Genomic DNA, 19,038 nt, shown 5'->3' with positions numbered 1-19,038 from the left:
AAATGAAAAAGGTTGAATCAGATGTCCTTTCTATTCCATCTCTGATGAATTGAATACATGGGACCACAATGGAAACAAGCCCTTTTTGCTGTACTATTTACAAACCTGTTAATAAAGTATTCAATCAACAACAACAACACAATTAAAGTTCCATCTGAATGAGACATTTCAAACCTCTCACTCTCTAACCCGTGTCTTACAGGAACACCTTCAAGGTAAAAATAAGCACCCTGAGCGTCTCTACCAGCAGCACAAGGTAAATGCTAAGCTAAGCTAACAACACACTGTATCTCTGTGTGTTTACTGTGTGTATAAAGTGTTAAACATACATTAATAACTCATTGTTCATAATGATTCATATATCTGTAGTGTGTGTGTTGATCACCCTCTCTCTAAAGCAGTATAACAACCAGTAGCTAGCATGCTAGCTATAGCTAGCTATCATGGACTTAAACCTAAACAGTAGCTAGTTAGCATGCTAGGCTAGCTGTCATACTCAGACTCTAAACCAGTGTAAAACCCCAGTAGAGTAGCTAGCATGCACAGAAACCACTGGTTGACATTTTAACATGCACATGATATATATATATATATGTGTGTGTGTGTGTGTGTGTGTGTGTGTGTGTGTGTGTGTGTGTGTGTGTGTGTGTTTCTAAAAAGGGTCCATTTGGTTCCATGCAGTGGTGGAAAAAGTACTCAAATTCTTTACTTAAGTAAAAGAACCGATACTGCAATATAAAAAATACTCTGTTACAAGTAAAAGTCCAGAATTAAAAATGTACTTGAGTAAAAGTACAAAAGTATTGGCATCAAAATGTACTTAAAGTACCAAAAGTAAAAGTACTAAATATTTGAAAATAGCCGATCTACAAGCTCACAACGCGTCGCGATGCGACGCGTTGTGAGCTTGTAGATCTGCTATTTTCAAATAGCCTAGGTTTAAAATAGGTTTAAAGTGGTTTAACGTATGTTTCATTAAATCATAATTTATATCTGAAAAGTAACTAGTAACTAAAGTTTTCCATTAAATGTAGTGGAGTAAAAGTACAATATTTCCCTCTCAGATGTAGTGGAGTAGAAGTAAAAGTATTGGAAATTGGAAATACTCAAGTAAAGTACAAATACCTCAGAATTGTACTTAAGTACAGTACTTAGTTACTTTCCACCACTGGTTCCATGTGAAACCTTTTCTTTGAGTGGTCTAAAAGTGTAGAAACCAGTAGAGTGTGATCTGAGTTACAGATGAGATCTGTAAGTTACTGTTACAGATCTGTAACAGTAACTTACAGATCTGTGATCTGAGTTACAGATGAGATCTGTAAATGTAAGTTACTGTTACAGATCTGTAACAGTAACTTACAGATCTGTGATCTGAGTTACAGATGAGATCTGTAAGTTACTGTTACAGATCTGTAACAGTAACTTACAGATCTGTGATCTGAGTTACAGATGAGATCTGTAAGTTACTGTTACAGATCTGTAACAGTAACTTACAGATCTGTGATCTGAGTTACAGATCTGTAACAGTAAGTTACAGATCTGTAACAGTAACTTACAGATCTGTGATCTGTAAGTTACAGATCTGTAACAGTAACTTACAGATCTGTGATCTGTAAGTTACAGATCTGTAACAGTAACTTACAGATCTGTGATCTGTAAGTTACAGATCTGTAAGGGTCCATGTCTCATAGAACCCTGAGGGTCCCTGGACCACACTTTGAGAACCTGGTCTCCTAGATAGATGTCATAGACTTGTTTGACAGACACTGTCATCAGTGTTGGATTCATGTTAATGTGTATTTTCAGACAGTTAACCACTTGTACTTGGTCTGCTCTTTATTCCCTTTACACACCAAACCGAAGATATCAGATCTACAAGCTCTCAAGGCGTTGAGAGCTTGTAGATCTGCAATTTTCGGATAACTGTTCCCTTCAGAATATGGATGTTAGGGTTCAAGTGGTTAATGTAAAAAATAAAAAAAAATAAGATCCATTCCTATCACAGAAAGATTTGGCGTACCCCCTGTAGTAACTTTGAGGACCCCCTAGGGGTACCGGACCCCCCGTTGAAGACCCCTGCTTTAGACCAAGGGTTCCCAAACTTTTCAGGCCACAACCCCCCCCCCAAAAAAAATCTTATTTGAACTGGAACGGGATAGTTTTTTTATTTTTCCAGCGCACTGGAATGATGTAATTCATTAATTGGTAGCAGGTGTGTAAGATTCCAATAGTATTAACATTTTAAATGGCTTTCATACACCAGTGATGTTGCTAGGTTGTAGTGAGTCCCGGGACTCACAGGTGGTCATTTGAATGAGTCCCAGGGACATTGTGTGAGTCCTAATAAAATGTGTTGTTTTTGAGAAATTGCAGTGTTAATTATATGGCTATAATCATGGTTATAGTCATATATGTTGATAATGAATCTGGAAAAACTAAAAGTAAAAAAAAAACTAAATCCTGAATCTGAATAATTTTGGGGTAAAAAGGTTTTCCCAAAATGCTCTCCTTTATTTGTCTTATTAGTACCAAAATAAATGAATAATTATTACAATAATAATGACATTTTTTGTGTTAAAGGAGAATTCCGGACATTTTAAGTGTTATCTTTGATGTCTCGTTACTCACCTACCGACGTAAAAAGTGGCGTTGTTTTTTTCCTGAGATTCCCCTGTCGTAATTTTTTCAACCCCCTCCGTTGTCATAATGGGAGCGCGTGTCTTAGGGAAATTCGTCTATTGTAACCGATGCAAAGTTATTTTTTTCTCTACTACAACTCATTGTAGAGTCTCATGATAGTCAAACATGCGCTGAAACTTCCTGAGAGGCTACCGCTATCGCCGACCGATTTAACACTGGTTGCTTGTTTCTATAATTGGCAACACCAAGTTGCCAGGTCTGGAAAGAAACAAGCAACCAGTGTTAAATCGGTCGGCGTTAGCGGTAGCCTCTCAGGAAGTTTCAGCGCATGTTTGACTATCATGAGACTCTACAATGAGTAGTAGTAGAGAAAAAAATAACTTTGCATCGGTTACAATAGACGAATTTCCCTAAGACACGCGCTCCCATTATGACAACGGAGGGGGTTGAAAAAATTACGACAGTGGAATCTCAGGAAAAAAACAACGCCACTGTTTACGTCGGTAGGTGAGTAACGAGACATCAAAGATAACACTTAAAATGTCCGGAATTCTCCTTTAAGTCCAGGTAAAATAGCATGCATCCACTGGACATAAACTGTAGTAACCTACATTTTCAGTGGGTTAGGTATGATGTGTGCTTTATGCATTTCTGTGCCTACAGTACTACTGTACATTGTGTTCACTACTCATTGGAAAGTAAAACACTCAGAATACATAAGTGACAAAGATACAAAGTTCATCATAATAATGAGGGTAAATATAGCTCCTCGCTCCTTGCTGCCTGTAGAGAGACGCAGTCACTCTGGAGAGAAGGAGACGAGTCCCGCTCTGCTTTCATGAAAAAAGCTGGAATGTCCCGCGTTATAAGTGCTGAATGTGTTCATAACGTAGCCGGATAAAGTAGCATGAGTCCCGTGGACGCATGCTACTTTATGATTTGTTTGATTCGTCCTTTCTTATACATGTGCTTCAGAGACACAGGACGCATGGCTAGCAGCATCCCTGCATACACTCTAAATGTTCTTTTTCAAATTAGATTTGGCCGCATAGATGGAATTGTGCTCAGGTTTGGCTATTTTATTTGTGTTCATTTCAATAAATTAATGAATTAGTAAATGTTCGACTATTCAAAGAAACATGTTCAGAAACTGTCTGTGTACAGTGGAGCATCCCTAATTTACACATGAGCCATTCTGTCCTTGGGTTAATTCATAGTCCCATCAGGACTAGAGATGCACCGATACAGGTTTTTTCAATTCCGATCCGATCCGATATATCAATTAGGATATTTTTCGATATCCGATATATCTGCCGATATCCGAGCAAAACTTTAAATACAAAAAAAAATGCATTACCTTTCAATTAAAGACATTTATTACTGAATATTTTAAAGTACAATAACAGTAGAAAAATCACACCCTGTGTGAAGTGGGCGGTGTCTTGCTAGCTAATCACAATACTGAATGGAGTCAACCAATCATGTACAAAAGATAAATACATTTATTGAAACACTCTTTATGATGGACGAAACCATAACTTGAAAAAAACAAATATTTGGTTTTTTTCAAGTTATGCTTTCTTATATAGGGCTATGCACATGTGTCATGTGACACTGGCCAATCACAGTCCTGAATAGGCTGTGATTTGCCAATTACAGCGCAGGATAATTCTACAAATTTCCTGGGCCCAGATCACAGCGCAGGAAAATGTACATTTTTCCAAATCTCACTTATAGGGGCGGTTTCACCGCCCAAAAAAAAACCAAATACACTATGATCTATCACCAAAAGAAAATACCTACAAATAATAAATTGAAACAATGTTACAATAAAAATTGTATTAAACACGAAAAAAAAAAAAAAAAAAAACGGAATGTAGATCGGTTATGTCATGTCCGATGATATCCGATACGTGAAATAAGTCATATCGGTAGCCGATACGGTATCGGTATCTGTGCAACTCTAATCAGGACTATGAAATTGAAGCTAATAACATGATCTCTGTGAGGTTCATATGAATGCCGTGTGTTGCCCTTCAGGCTCCTGACCACTAGAGGGCCCCAGCGCTATACGCCGTCGTCATGAGCGAGCAGCAGCAGCAGGACCGGCTGTCCACCCGTGATGTCATCACCCTGCGCCACCACATCACACTGAGCGACTCCGACTCGGAGGAGGAGTTGACCAGCGTGCCCTTTGACCCGGAAGTGAAAACCTTGTCATCCTCAGACGATGATGATGGTGGTGATGGTGGTGGGGGCGGGGCTACAGGTACACTAGGCCTCTAACGATGATTGATTGCATCATCACCCGGTCGCAATTATCTCAGCCAATCACGATTATTGTAGCATTACATTACATTACATTACAGTCATTTAGCACAGTGTATATCAACCCTGGCAAACGTCCCAATTTTGGGCCGGGGCTACTGCTGAGGTGTGCCGCGCCGTTTGAAGGAGGTTTGAAAAAAAATGATTTTGGGAAAAAAAAAAAAAAAAAAAATGTTTTTTTTTTTTAAACAATAATAATAATCAGGCATGCAAACAGCCCCGAGGTGAAAAGGGTGACAACATGCTGTTTTTTTCGGGTCAGGTGTCACACTATTGCCCTATTTGGATTCAAAACGGCTAGTGGAAGCTGAAAAGCTACAAGTTTGCATGTCTGAATAATGCAAAAACAGAAATATTTGTTTGCATTTGCTTTTTTTCTCCCCCATATATTTTCATGATAAAAAAGTGCGTATCGTATCGAAATCGTATCGAAGTTGTGTGCCCAATATCGTATCGTATCGTTTCGTGAAATGTGAAAATCGGCACACCCCTAGTGTGTGTATATAGATATACCGTATATATATATATAATTATATATACCGTATATCTAGGTGTGCCCTGGGATTTTTTGGCTATGCCAGGTGTGCCTTGGCACAAAAAAGGTTGATAGACACTGATTTAGCAGACGCTTTTATCCAAAGTGACTTACAATAAGTGTATTCAACATAGGTATGGAACGAAAACTACTAATCACCAGAAGTCTTTAGTGCATTTTCTGCAAAAACAAGCAACCAAGAGTATACCGAGCGCTAAGGTAAAAGTGACATATATCAGCTACCTATTTCCTTAAACAGATGAGACAAAAATAGCTAAATCAAATGAGCATGAGCTAAAACAAATAAGTGTATCGACTAAACAAGATCCAATAAACAATACAGCAATAGAAAACAAGCGTTCGTACAACTAGTTAACAACAAGTAGGTCAGGCAGAGAAGCATCATTGTAATTTCACATTCATCTGTATGAGAGTTGATTTTGACAGACCTGGCCTCCATACGTTGGGTATTCAGGGCAAGACGATTAAAAAATGTTGCAACATGTTCAAAGACATTTGTTTTGTAGTAATCCTGGTCACTATACCGCCTCCCCCATGACAGCCGGGGCGCCTGATGGAGGGGAAAGGAACTGGTTGGAATAACGTGTTCCTTCCACGCGCTACGTCCTACCAGGGAAACTCCCCCCTGTCAGGTGACAAGAAGGTCAGACGGCTCTCATGCATTGAAGGAGGCATGAGCTCGGCCCTGGCCTCCCTAGGCTGGTGAGGGGAGTGTAGCGCCCAGGATCACTTAGAGAATTGGCACCGGGTGAAAAATAAGGGTTACAAAATCGTGGGATAAAAAAAAATAAAAATAAAAATTTAACTTGCCAAAGTAGCCGATCTACAAGCTCACAACGTGTTGACGCTTTGTGAGCTTGTAGATTATCTATCTTCGGCTATTTTTGCATAGTATTTACCAAGTATAAATGAGTACATGGCTTTTGTATATTGAGTTATGTCATATCTGCCATGCGCAATTTATGTTTACAAATCCTAAAAGTCAAACAGAAAATATCATATTTATTTAGGCCTACATGTTCTAATGGTCAATGCATCAAAACACAACTAAATCATGAATCTAAATGATGAGTTTTTTATATTATACTGTTAGACTGACGATAGGTTCTCGGTTTACCATATGATCCTAGATTATTATATGATATTTCTCCACGGAACACTGACACCATTTCTCCCAAAGAACATGTATGGTTCTGGTTATAAGTCCCACTTGTTTCTATAATGAAAGAGCAAGTTAAAATGTTACTAACTTTCCGTGGTTTTGTTCGGCTCAGAGGACGCTGTTGTTAAATGAGTTTGGGTTTGTTTCCAGTGGGTAGGGAGCGCACACATGTAAATCCCGCCCACTACATTTGATTGGGTAAAGCGCGGCCTGCTTCCTGATCTGAAGGCACGCCCACTTGTAAGCTAACGTGCACACGTTCTGAACAGGGCTCTAGACAGATTCAGTAGCGCAGCTCTGAATCTGTTCTTGAGAGATTATAGACTGCTCTCAGAGCCGTGCGGGAGAAATGCGGGGCCCTGTGCGAAGTCGCGTGCGCGTGCGCAGCGCGCTTGCGCGCCCCCATCCTCGCGCGGTTTTGTGCGGTTTTGGGCGGATATTTCTGAGTTTTTGGTGGTTATTTGCGGTTATTTCTTTTTATAACTCTTAATAAATGTGATTCTGTTCATTAACCCATTGAGACCTGAAGCCGATTCTACATGTCTCCTAAATCTCAACAGTATTCTGAAAAACCTATGTTTCTATATCAATGGTGCTCAATCTTTTTCATGTCAAGGACCCCCACAATTATATGTATTTGGCCGCGGACCCCCATCAAAATATTTTGTTCCAGGGGACCCCCAGAAGCAAAGATTTGAGTTAAAAATGTTCGCTTTAAAAATATATATATTCAAAGATTTGCACACATTTTCACGATTTTTCAAAAATAGCAGATCTACAAGCTCGTAGCGCGGCACTCGGTGCCGCGCTATGAGCTTGTATATCTGCTATTTTTGAATAGCTCAAAGTGTAAAATAATGCTTTTTAGCTCAAATCTAAAAATGAGTCTTAATGGGTTAAAAAAAAAAAAAAAAAAAAATTTTTTTTTTTGCGGGGCTCCCCCAAGCGCGGGGCCCTGTGCGGCCGCACCGTTCGCACTACCCTTGGTGCGGCCCTGACTGCTCTACATAGAGACTATTAACCGTCTACTAATATGTCACCATGGTGACACATATCTTGTCCGCAGGAAGGCTGGTCTCGTCGGCCTCGTCGTCCCGCGGCGCCTCCTTCAGTCTGAGGGGAGGAAGTACAAGCTTCTCCAGCCGCAGTCGCAGCATCTTCGACAGCCTGGACAGCGCCGCCAAGGAGGCGTCCTCCTCTCTGGGCCAGGACAACGTCATAGACGGCGTGTTCGCCCGCCCTCCGCCCCCGCCCCCCCTCTCCTCCTCCAATGGGAAAAGACCCCGAGGAGGAGGAGGAGGAGGAGGAGGAGGAGGAGGAGGAGAGTCCAGAACGGACCGGCCTCCTGCAAGGTTAGTATCATTTGACATCTTTCCCTCTTTGCATTCCTTGCTTTTATTATTCCGCCGTTTTTTTTCTGTCACGGCCTAACCGTGCGGTAACTTTTTATGAAAATCGGCGATATGGTACAACGGCCAAGCCACGAAACTCACAAGTATTGGCCAAAGGGTGGCGCTATAGCAATGAATCAACTTTGAACAGGTATAACTCATGCCCTGTTTGACCTACAGCCATGAAACTTTGATACACACATGCGTCTCCTCATGCTGAACAACGTTTGTGGTCTGACTTTTGACCTCTGACCTTTAGATCTCTCACCATTTAGAATGATATGAAAAACAGTTCAAATCAATCTCCTCCTGGGATTCTTTTGCAATCTGCACGAAAAGTTCAATCTATTCTTTTTCTACGTCTTATTGTGCTATTATTGCATATTGCTTTTTGTCTTATATTGTCTTGATTTTTTGTTTTTCTATTTCACTTTAGTTTTTGATTCGTTTTGATTGATTTATTTAAAGGCTTTGTTTTTGTTTAATTTTGATTAGTTTTAGTATCAGTTTTTTTTTTTTTTTCTTCAGGGGCTATAAGGGCCGAAGTTCAAAAACCTGGCTGTAGATCGGCAATATTTGCACTTTTTAAAAAGATTTTTGACGACAGAGCTTACTTCAACTTGGACTACTTCACACACAATACAGTTTCTGTTACTTATCCTTTTCTTTTAAATACTTATTTTTATTTCAACTAAAATATATCTTCTTTCAATTGTAGTTTTCATTATTGAATTAGTTTCAGTTAACTCTGCTAACCGTCAACGTTAGTATCGTTTAGAATGTTTAATTTTCCTTTTTGTTTTCTATTTTACAACTTCACTTTAGTTTTGATTTGTATCAAAACAGATTAGACTAAAGACTAAACGTTAGGACGTCTCGTCTCATTTCTCTAGGATTTCACTTGGTTTAGTTTTGTGAACACACTAACTGTTTCAGTGGTAACCGGAACGCTCGCCCCCAGCGGTTCTTCTATTCTTGTATTATCTTAGGTTTAGACATAGTTTTACTGAGGTTAAGGTTAGGAATAAGGTTAGGTTTAGACATAGTTTTACTGAGGTTAAGGTTAGGAATAAGGTTATGTTTAGACATAGTTTTACTGAGGTTACGTTTAGGAATAAGGTTAGGTTTAGACATAGTTTTACTGAGGTTAAGGTTAGGAATAAGGTTAGGTTTAGACATAGTTTTACTGAGGTTACGTTTAGGAATAAGGTTAGGTTTAGACATAGTTTTACTGAGGTTAAGGTTAGGAATAAGGTTAGGTTTAGACATAGTTTTACTGAGGTTACGTTTAGGAATAAGGTTTGGTTTAGGCATAGTTTTACTGAGGTTAAGGTTAGGAATAAGGTTAGGTTTAGACATAGTTTTACTGAGGTTAAGGTTAGGAATAAGGTTAGGTTTAGACATAGTTTTAATGAGGTTAAGGTTAGGAATAAGGTTAGGTTTAGACATAGTTTTACGGAGGTTAAGGTTAGGAATAAGGTTAGGTTTAGACATAGTTTTACTGAGGTTAAGGTTAGGAATAAGGTTAGGTTTAGACATAGTTTTACTGAGGTTAAGGTTAGGAATAAGGTTAGGTTTAGACATAGTTTTACTGAGGTTAAGGTTAGGAATAAGGTTAGGTTTAGACATGGTTTTACTGAGGTTAAGGTTAGGAATAAGGTTAGGTTTAGACATAGTTTTACTGAGGTTAAGGTTATGAATAAGGTTAGGTTTAGACATAGTTTTACTGATGTTAAGGTTATGAATAAGGTTAGGTTTAGACATAGTTTTACTGAGGTTAAGGTTAGGAATAAGGTTAGGTTTAGACATAGTTTTACTGATGTTAAGGTTATGAATAAGGTTAGGTTTAGACATAGTTTTACTGAGGTTAAGGTTAGGAATAAGGTTAGGTTTAGACATGGTTTTACTGAGGTTAAGGTCAGGAATAAGGTTAGGTTTAGACATGGTTTTACTGAGATTAAGGTTAGGAATAAGGTTAGGTTTAGACAAGTGTGTTTTTTTTTGTTCGAGCGTTCTTGTATTCATTTCAGTTAGTTATCGTTAAAGGAGTAGTTCACCCAAAAAATTACTTATTCTCTATCAATTACACACCCCATGAGGCATTGAATTCATAGAGATTGTTTTGATTTTGTCACATTCCTCAGACAATAATTTGATGACCGCCGGAAAGACGCCAATGTATCCGGTAGGAGACACAAAGGAAACTCTTTGTGTCTCCTACTGGAAATACACACGGTCATCAAATGATTGTCTCAGGAATGAGACAAAAACAAAACAAATGAATTCAAGGCTTCATGGGGTGACTAATAGATAGAAACTAAGATTTTTTTTGGGGGTAAACTAACTATGATAACTGTGGTCTCCTCTCCCTACCAGGGTCCATGGCAGAGACTCCAGTGGACCGGTGTCCGGCGTCAGGAGAGGAGGGGGGGTCCCTGACTACCTGCTGCACCCAGAGCGATGGACCTGCTACAGTCTGGAGGACGTCCCGGACTCCAGCGATGCAGACAACCGCGCCGCGGCCCACCAGTACCTGAGCAGTCTGCAGCGCAGGAAGGAGAGGTACTCTATCATCCCTATTCTATCATTCTGGGGGCGGGGGGGGGGGACGTTCGCCACAAATTGCAGATCTACAAGCTCACAACGTGCCAAGCTTGTAGATCTAGCTAAAAAAGTGTTGTGTACCTCTCCTTCCTCCTCTGCAGTCTGTAGAGGAGGAAGGAGAGGTACTCAACTCTTTTTACCTTAACTCTATAACTGCCAAAGACGTTTATAAACGTCTTTGAGAAATTAGCTGTTGCCTGCCAAAGACGTTTAAAAACGTCTTAAAAAAAAAAAAAATCTAAAAAGATTCTCTAATTATTTAGTATTGACACCTTTTCGATATTCCAAACGAATAAGGAGATAACAATTTCCAAAGATTTGCTGCTCCATCCATTTCAATGTTAAAATTGAAACGGACAAACAATTCACAATGTTTTTTGGTTTGAAACCACTGGTTTTGAGCTATTTTCAAACATCAAACAACACATGACAACAAGGTCAAATTGACCTCGTTGACATTTGTGAAACCACACCTGAATCTCATCTGTGATTAGAAATTTTCTGGGGATCAATCATACTTGAGAAAAATATTTTGTGGCTATGCGAAAAGGTACCAAAATCGGTCAAAACCCTGGCAGAGGCTACAGACTGTTCTGAAAAAACTCTGGCAGGGTAAGAGTTAACACTCACCGCCAAAGGGGAGAATTCTCCCCTTTTAATTATTTTTTTTTATTCTGTTTTTGAATTCCTAAAATGTTTCTCTAATTTTTGAGTATACATTTATAACCCTAACCCTAACAAATTAATAAATAAAAAAAATAAAAATAAAAATAAATCCGTTCACTTCAATGTTAAAAAATAAAATTAAAATTAATTCACATTGTTTCTAGAAAAAAATGATTAAAATTCTGGCAGTGGGTGATTTTATTATGAAAAAACTTTGGCGGTGAATGTGTTAACCACTTCAACTATCTTCCCTATCTACTGTAAAACTACTCATAAACAGTTCGGAAACTTAACTTTGGCCGATTATTTCTCCCCTTCAACAATGCCAATTTGTATTGTACTTTATTTGATCGTTATCGTTGATTAGTCACCTTTACAATCAAGTATAACTTGTAAGGATTGTGGAATGAGCAACACAGCTAAACGTGTGGGTAGCGCCCCCCCCCCATTTCTGCCAAAATCCCCCAATATGTTTCTGTTGGTAATCACTCTCGTTTTGAGAGACCTGCCAGCACCAGGTACTGTGTGTGACTGGCACCTGAGCATGGTTCATGCAACTTTGACATCTGAGCTTTGGTACCGTTGTGCAAATCTTGCCTGTAAATCACTGCACCATGGGCCTTATCCTGAAGGGACAAACGTGGCATCTTTCCATGGGGTCAGTGTTACTGCTTGGACCATACACACAAACTCAACAAAGTTGCAAGACCCATGCTCAGGTGTCAGTCACTCACCTGTGACTGGCACTAGTTTTGCAGCTCACTCAAATCCAGAGCGATTACCAACAGAAACATATTGGGGGATTTTGGCAAAATCTTTTGGGGCACTTTTAGCTGTGTTACTCATTGCACAATTGCACAATCCTTACAAGTTATACCTGGTTGTGAAGGTTAGTTACCTTCAACGGTAACAATGATATAAAATACAACAACAGTTGGTATTATTGAAGGGGAGAAATAATCGACCGAAGTTACGTTTCCAAACTTTTTGTGAGGAGTTTCATTCTGGGGGAAACGTTTGCCATAAATAGCAGATCTACAAGCTATTTTTGACGAAGACATTTAGTGTCAATGGAAAAAAGCAGTCCAAGTACAGACTCAGAGGCCAACTCGGATCCATCTCACTAAGTATAGAGGGTTTAAGACGGTGGTTAAGAAAAAATACAAATACCACAATGTAGAAAGAACTGTAAGTTAAAGTCCTGTGTTAAAAACTGTACTTTTTTATTTTTTTATTAACACATTGAATGCCAAAAACGGTCCGGACCGTTTTTGAGGGTCCAAACGAGAAGTGCCGAAAACGGTCCGGACCGTTTTTGACCCAATTCTATTTTTATACATGTGGGCCACGTGGGGCGCTAAAACGAAACTTTGACATCACCCAAGGAGTTTCTGAGAAGAAGAGGCTGGATCTGGCTCCATGTCAAAAATCCTTCCGGTCGGCGTTTTCAATGTTAACTCCTTGATTAAAAGCTTAATATCTCCATTTCTTTTTAACGTGGTGGAAACGAGCCGTTTTCGATCGGCGATCACGCTGCAATGGAGGGTCGCGTTGGAAATATTATTGTTCCAGGCGTTAGTCGGGACCCTCCGCCGTCTCGCACGCACGCTTTGTTTACATGCACTTCCGCGTCAGGGCTTCTCACAGCACGAAATGTATAACGCAAGTGGATGGAAGAAATGCTGGCACTCAACGTATAATATTTTAATAAACCTCTGGCACCCAATGTGTTAAGCTTTTTATGCCATTACAAAAGTACCCAAATTAGTTTTCAAAAAACGTTCAGAATCTTTCGAACATACGTAGCAGATCTACAAGCTCACAATGCGTCGCAGTGCAACACGTTGTGAGCTTGCAGATCACTATTTATTTTAATGTGCAGCATGTTATGTTATCGTAATGGAGTCAAATATTTGCCCCTGAGATGTGATGGAGTAGAAGTATAAAGTAGTAATATTTACAGTAAGTTACAGTAACTTAGTTACTTTGCACCCTGACAGGAAGGAGCAGCCAGACGAGGAGGAGGAAGAGGAGGATGAGGCCTTCATCCCAGCCTACAACCAGAGTCAGAACCAATCAGACTGCAGAAGCTCCCAGCACAAGATACTCTTCTCCAGGTATGGGGCGGCCATAGCTGAGTGGTTAGTGAGCCCGCCTAGGGAGCCAGAGGCCCTGGTTGCCCCAGGTACGATTCCAGGCCATGCCAGCATATGTGTCGATGAAATGAAATTTGTCCCTGAGCAAGACTCTTAACCCCTAATTGCTCACAGGCCCTCATTGGAAACAAGCCCGCAAGGACTTTCATGAACGTCCTGTTAAAAGGAATTATCCTTATCCTTATCTACAGCTCTGTTTTAACACTAAATACTCTTCTCATGACAGGATCTATTATCCAGGTTCTGCTCCACGTAGAAACCCTTTTTACATGCTCGTTTGGTGGTAATACTTAAAGGGATAGTTCACCCCAAAATGACTTTTTTCCTATGTATTAGTCACTCCATGGAGGCTTGAATTCATGGATATTTATTAAGTTTTTTGTCTCATAAGACAATAATATGATGACCAGCGGACCGGTAGGCAGCGGTTCCGGTAGGAGACACAAAGGAGACTCTTTGTGTCGGTGCTGCCGGTCATCACATTATTGTTTTAGGAATGAGACAAAAACTAAACAATATCCATGAATTCAAGCCTCCATTGAGTCACTAATACATAGGGCTGTCACCATTACACATTTAAAGTTGACGATTAATTGTCACTCAAATAATTGCGATTAACGATGTAATTGTGAGTTTGGAACATTATGAAAACAAATGACATTTATTTTTGCCTTTTAGGCTTCGTAATAAAACATTGCACTGAGCAGATATGATATAACTTAAATACACAAAGACATTATTGACATATTTAATCATTTTATACATGGGGAAAATAGCAGAAATAGCTGATCTACAAGCTTACAACGCGTCACTTTGTGACGCGTTGTAAGCTTGTAGATCAGCTATTTCAGCTTTTTTTTAATGTTTTTTTTTTATATTTAAAAATGTTTGAACAATTTTCAACATGGAGACGATTATGAAGATTATGCAAAAATAACTGCTATTATCTCAAATAATTGCGATTAGATGATTATGTAGTAGGTTGTGACCGGCCTACTAATCGATAGTAAAACAGTAATATTTTGGGTGAACTATCCCTTTAACGCATTGATTGCCAAGATATTAAACATAGTTTTCTATCCCCATGCCAGCGTTATTTTACCTTAAATCAACCATCGTTTTCAAACGCCGTGGAAGATACATTGTGTAAAAAAATAAAACACAAAAAAAAAAAGTTCCTGTGAGTAGGCGGAGGGACCTGTGAATCCACAGGGACAATAACGATCCAACCGCGATCCGCCATGTTGGGGCTTTGGTCCGCTGAAAACGGTGGTTTTCAACGCAAAAAAAAAGAAACTGAGTTACAGCTGTTTTTCTGAAAATCCCATCCTTGGGGCGGATGGCTTCCTGTTTTTTTGGAAGGACGTCACCATAGATATATATATATAAAGGCTAGATGGCTCAAGGGGGCGTCGCAAGCGTAGCTCAACCGCGGCCATCTTGAAACAGTCATTCATAACATTATGTCTATGGTGCATATACTTTGAAATAACCATAGCGTGCTCAATTTTCATCCGATTTTGGACGGTTTGGTGTTTTGTAAACACCAAAGATGTAGTTATGATACTGCATACTTATAATTATAATCATGTTTTTTTTTAATAACATTAAATATGCTGTATCATAAATACATCTTTGGTGTTTACAACACACCAAACCGTTTGAAAATCGGATGAAAATTGAGCACGCTATGGTTATTTCAAAGTACATGCACCATAGACATAATGTTATGAATGACCGTCCCAAGATGGCCGCCATGTGGCAACGTCGTACTCCATTGGCCAGCAGCGCGGGTGAGTCATCTAGCCTTTATATATATCTATGGACGTCACATCCAACTACTTCTCTGAGTGACGATAGATCATTCCAAAGCTGTGTTAGGGCGCCCCTTGTGGAATTTTCCCCAAAAAATGTTTTTTTTTGTAAAGAACGCATCAATGTGATCTTGACAATCAATGTGTTAATTACTTCATTAATGCTATTGCGTGGAATTGTCCTTTATCCTTTATCCATTGTTTGATAGTTTTATAAATTGTGAAAAGTTAAATCCTGTTGGTCTTGTCCAGGCCTGGCCGGGTCAGACAGCAGGACGGAGGACAGCAGGAGGTCAGAGAGAAGGAGAAGGAGAAGGAGAAGGCTCTGCGTCACCTGGAGGAGGACCAGGGCAAAGAGGAGGAGGAGAGAGGTGCAGAGAGAGGGAGGAACGACAGCGATGAAGAGGAAGAAGAAGGAGAAGGAAGACTCACCATCAGACCTCCAGACGCCCAGGACATGAAGAGGAAGAGGAAGCAGCAGACAGGAAGTGAGGAGATGGAGGAGGAAGAGGTGGAGGAGGAGAAGAGTGGAGGAGGAGGAGGAGAAGAAGGAGGCTTCGTGGCCTTCAGGAAGTCCAGCAACCGTAAGAACTACAGGAGAACGTCTGAGCAGGACGACCAATGAACTGAGAGAACACATGTCATGTGGTCTGATGTGTCCATATAAGGTCGTTTTAGCTTCTGTGTGTGATTTTTTTTTTTTTTAGATTCCTTTTGGGCTATTCAAAAACAGCAGATCTACAAGCTCGTAGCGCGGCACGAGCTTGTAGATCTGCTATTTTTGAAAAATCTTGAAAATGTGCGCAAATCTTTGAATATATATATTTTTAACTCAAATCTTATTGCTTCTGGGGGGGATTCTACAAATGTCTTCTAAATCCTAACAGTTTATATATCAGTGGTTCTTAAACCTTTTCATGTCAAGGACCACCCAAAATAATATGTATTTGGCCGTGGACCCCCATCTGAAAATATTTTGTTCCAGGGACCCCCCAGAAGCAAAGATTTGAGTTACAAATGAAGATATATATTCAAAGATTTGTACACTTTGGTATGATTTTTTTTCAAAAATAGCAGATCTACAAGCTCATAGCGCGGCACTCGGTGCCGCGCTATGAGCTTGTAGATCTGCTATTTTTGAATAGCCCAAATCAATCTAAAATGACACAGATGCGTTCCCGGTTCCCATAAGTTTAGTTCTAGTGAGCTCATCTGGTTAGTGTGTTGATGTTTAAAGGTAGGGTACGGGATATTGTTTTTGGTAAAAAAACGTAACTTGTTTTTGTTTGTTTCTTGTTAAAAGGTTTAAGTTTTTATATAGTGATAGTAATCATTGCTATAGAGTGTTTGATCAGTAACACTGGCCTCCGTTGTCTCTCCAGCTCTTTAATAAACAGAACATTTTATAATGTCTCAGTTTCAGATTGTGTCTGCTCATTGCTTTGTGTCGTCACTTCCTATTTCACTTGTTTCATCTGTTTTATATGTGTGTGAGTTCTCTCTCCTGATTGGATGAAATTGGTATCCTGACCTGAAAATGCATTTTATGTTTATTAAAGAGCAGGAGAGACATGGAGACTCCTGTTACTGAACAAACACTCTATAGTAATGATTACTATCTGAATATAGAGCTATTTAACACTTTATTTCAACAAATAAATATCACTTTTACCCTACCTTTTTAAAGTTTGGTTAAGAGACATTGTGAGTGACAGTGTTTAAAGTGAGCGAGGTCTGTGTTCAACACATCTGTTCTTTGAGTTTGGGTCTAAAAATAACTTCACCCGTAGAGTTATTATAAATACATATTTTGTCGCACAAAACAGCTGATCAACAAGCTTGTCGATCAGCTATTTTTGGACACAACAAAGTATAATTCAGTCTTTTACAGCTATGAGAACTTCACTTTTCATCCTTATCTTCATATAATTGTTTCCTCACTAATGCTCATTAAAATATAATATATCTTATCTTCATATAATTGGTCCTCACTAAGGCTCATTATAATATTCTATATCTTATCTTCATATAATTGGTTCCTCACTAAGGCTCATTATTCATAATATGACATCATTTCTGTCTTCTCTGTGTCTCAGAGGAGGGTTGTGGACAGTTCAGAAACCTGCCTACCAGTGACATCATTGGTAGGAAGGTTTGGTCATTTCAATCAAGATTTCAAACTTAAAGATTATAATTATTAATGAGCATTAGAGAGGACCAGTTATATGAGGATAAGATATATAATATTGTAATGAGCATTAGTGAGGACTAGAGAGGATACGGTTGAAAATGGGTGAATCTACTATAAAATAACACTTAGTGCTGAAATGAATGAAAGTATCAGATCATAGACATTAATGTTAAACTCTCAGGATGATGCAGATTGATCCACGTTATGATGATGAAAGAGAAAAGTGATTTAAACACAATGATGTAAATACAATGTTTCCCTTTGTTTACTCTAAGTGTTTTTATAGTTTGTGGAAATAGTCCTTAAATGTAATGAAAATATTAAAATCCTCTGATGTTCCATTAAGTTAGTTTATAACTCAAGTAAAGAATAAAGTCCAGTGTCCAAGAAAATGAATTGTGATGCTTTATTTCTGAACAAAAACAACATCAAACAATGTCCTTGTTGTCTTTGCCACTTAAAGGGCCATTTCACTTTAAAACACTTCTTGGGTCGTTTTAACGTCTACTCAGGCTTTTGTTGATTCAATAGCTAGATATTTGACATTCATTTCATCAGACACGCCTCCTCCTACAATATATAGACTCAGTTTTAACCATATTAGACTCATTTATATTTTATTCTGAGTTGCTGACTCATGTGCATGGGTCCATTTGGTTCCCAACTATCAATCATTTAGCTGGGAACCCCACAGGAGTGATGCAACTTTAATGATGCAGAGGGCCACTATATTTACACACTCACTCCAGAGACTCCAGAGGGACACATTATACTGTCGGGCAGACACGTCTTATCTCTGTATTTTAACTTGTTTCGTACACTAATGCCGTACTTCGCCATTCTATGTCACACAAAAGTAGCAAAAATAGCTGATCTACAAGCTCAAAACGTGTCGCAGTGCGACGCGTTTTGAGCTTGTAGATCAGCTTTTTTTAGTATTTTTGAATAGGAATCCTGAATTATTTTTTACTATTTTGCTAATATTTTGCTAACTGGAATCCTGAAAAGCATAATTTTAATTTAATTTCAAATACATTTAGTTATACTTATGTTAACTTTATGAACTTAAATACAAATACATTGGACATAAAAAAGACAATAGAATTTTTGTGTTAGTCATTAAGCTACTAATATAGACTGAAGTATTAAAGCGGGTCATGTTTGCATGTTATGAATCATAACAGCTGAAATCAATAATAATCACTATTCTGATATTAACCTGTGGGCCTCATTAAGTGAAGGTGGGGGCTGCATGTGGCCCCCGGGCCGCCAGTTGCATCATGCATGTATGCCCTAGAACCCCCTCAAGGACCCCTGGAGGTCCCCAGACCCCACATTGACCCCCCCACTGATCTAGACTAGACATGTAAGTGACTCATTAAATAAGTATTGATTATTTTGTTTTAATCTTTCATCAAACTTTCCCAAACGCCTTAATGCAATTCTTCTACATTGACAAATTAATTTATATTGCATCAAGAACCCATCACAATGTTGTAAGTTTTAAAATAACTTGACATTTCATACCAA

At 39.0% G+C, this 19,038-nt stretch overlaps 1 protein-coding gene across 2 annotated transcripts; it reads left to right on the top strand.

Moving 5' to 3' along the window:
* Positions 1 to 221: 221 nt before the first annotated feature.
* Positions 222 to 16,208, top strand: tssc4 (tumor suppressing subtransferable candidate 4). 2 transcript variants are annotated; one of them, XM_080454411.1, is made up of 6 exons: positions 222 to 256; positions 4,681 to 4,909; positions 7,753 to 8,038; positions 10,454 to 10,639; positions 13,348 to 13,464; positions 15,570 to 16,208. In XM_080454411.1, exons 2-6 carry the CDS (start codon positions 4,723 to 4,725, stop codon positions 15,940 to 15,942), a joined length of 1,149 nt encoding a protein of 382 aa, XP_080310537.1. In that variant the 5' UTR covers positions 222 to 256; positions 4,681 to 4,722; the 3' UTR covers positions 15,943 to 16,208. The 2 variants fall into 2 exon arrangements, with proteins under 2 accessions (XP_080310537.1, XP_080310538.1); XM_080454412.1 differs by lacking the exon at positions 222 to 256 and adding an exon at positions 3,090 to 3,147.
* Positions 16,209 to 19,038: the final 2,830 nt, after the last annotated feature.

The sequence above is a fragment of the Gymnoscopelus braueri genome (assembly GCF_963280865.1).
Source record: "Gymnoscopelus braueri genome assembly, chromosome: 1".
In the NCBI taxonomy this organism is placed as follows: Eukaryota; Metazoa; Chordata; class Actinopteri; order Myctophiformes; family Myctophidae; genus Gymnoscopelus; species Gymnoscopelus braueri.
Note: the sequence above shows the minus strand (reverse complement) of the source record. Positions and strands in the feature narration are given on the sequence as shown.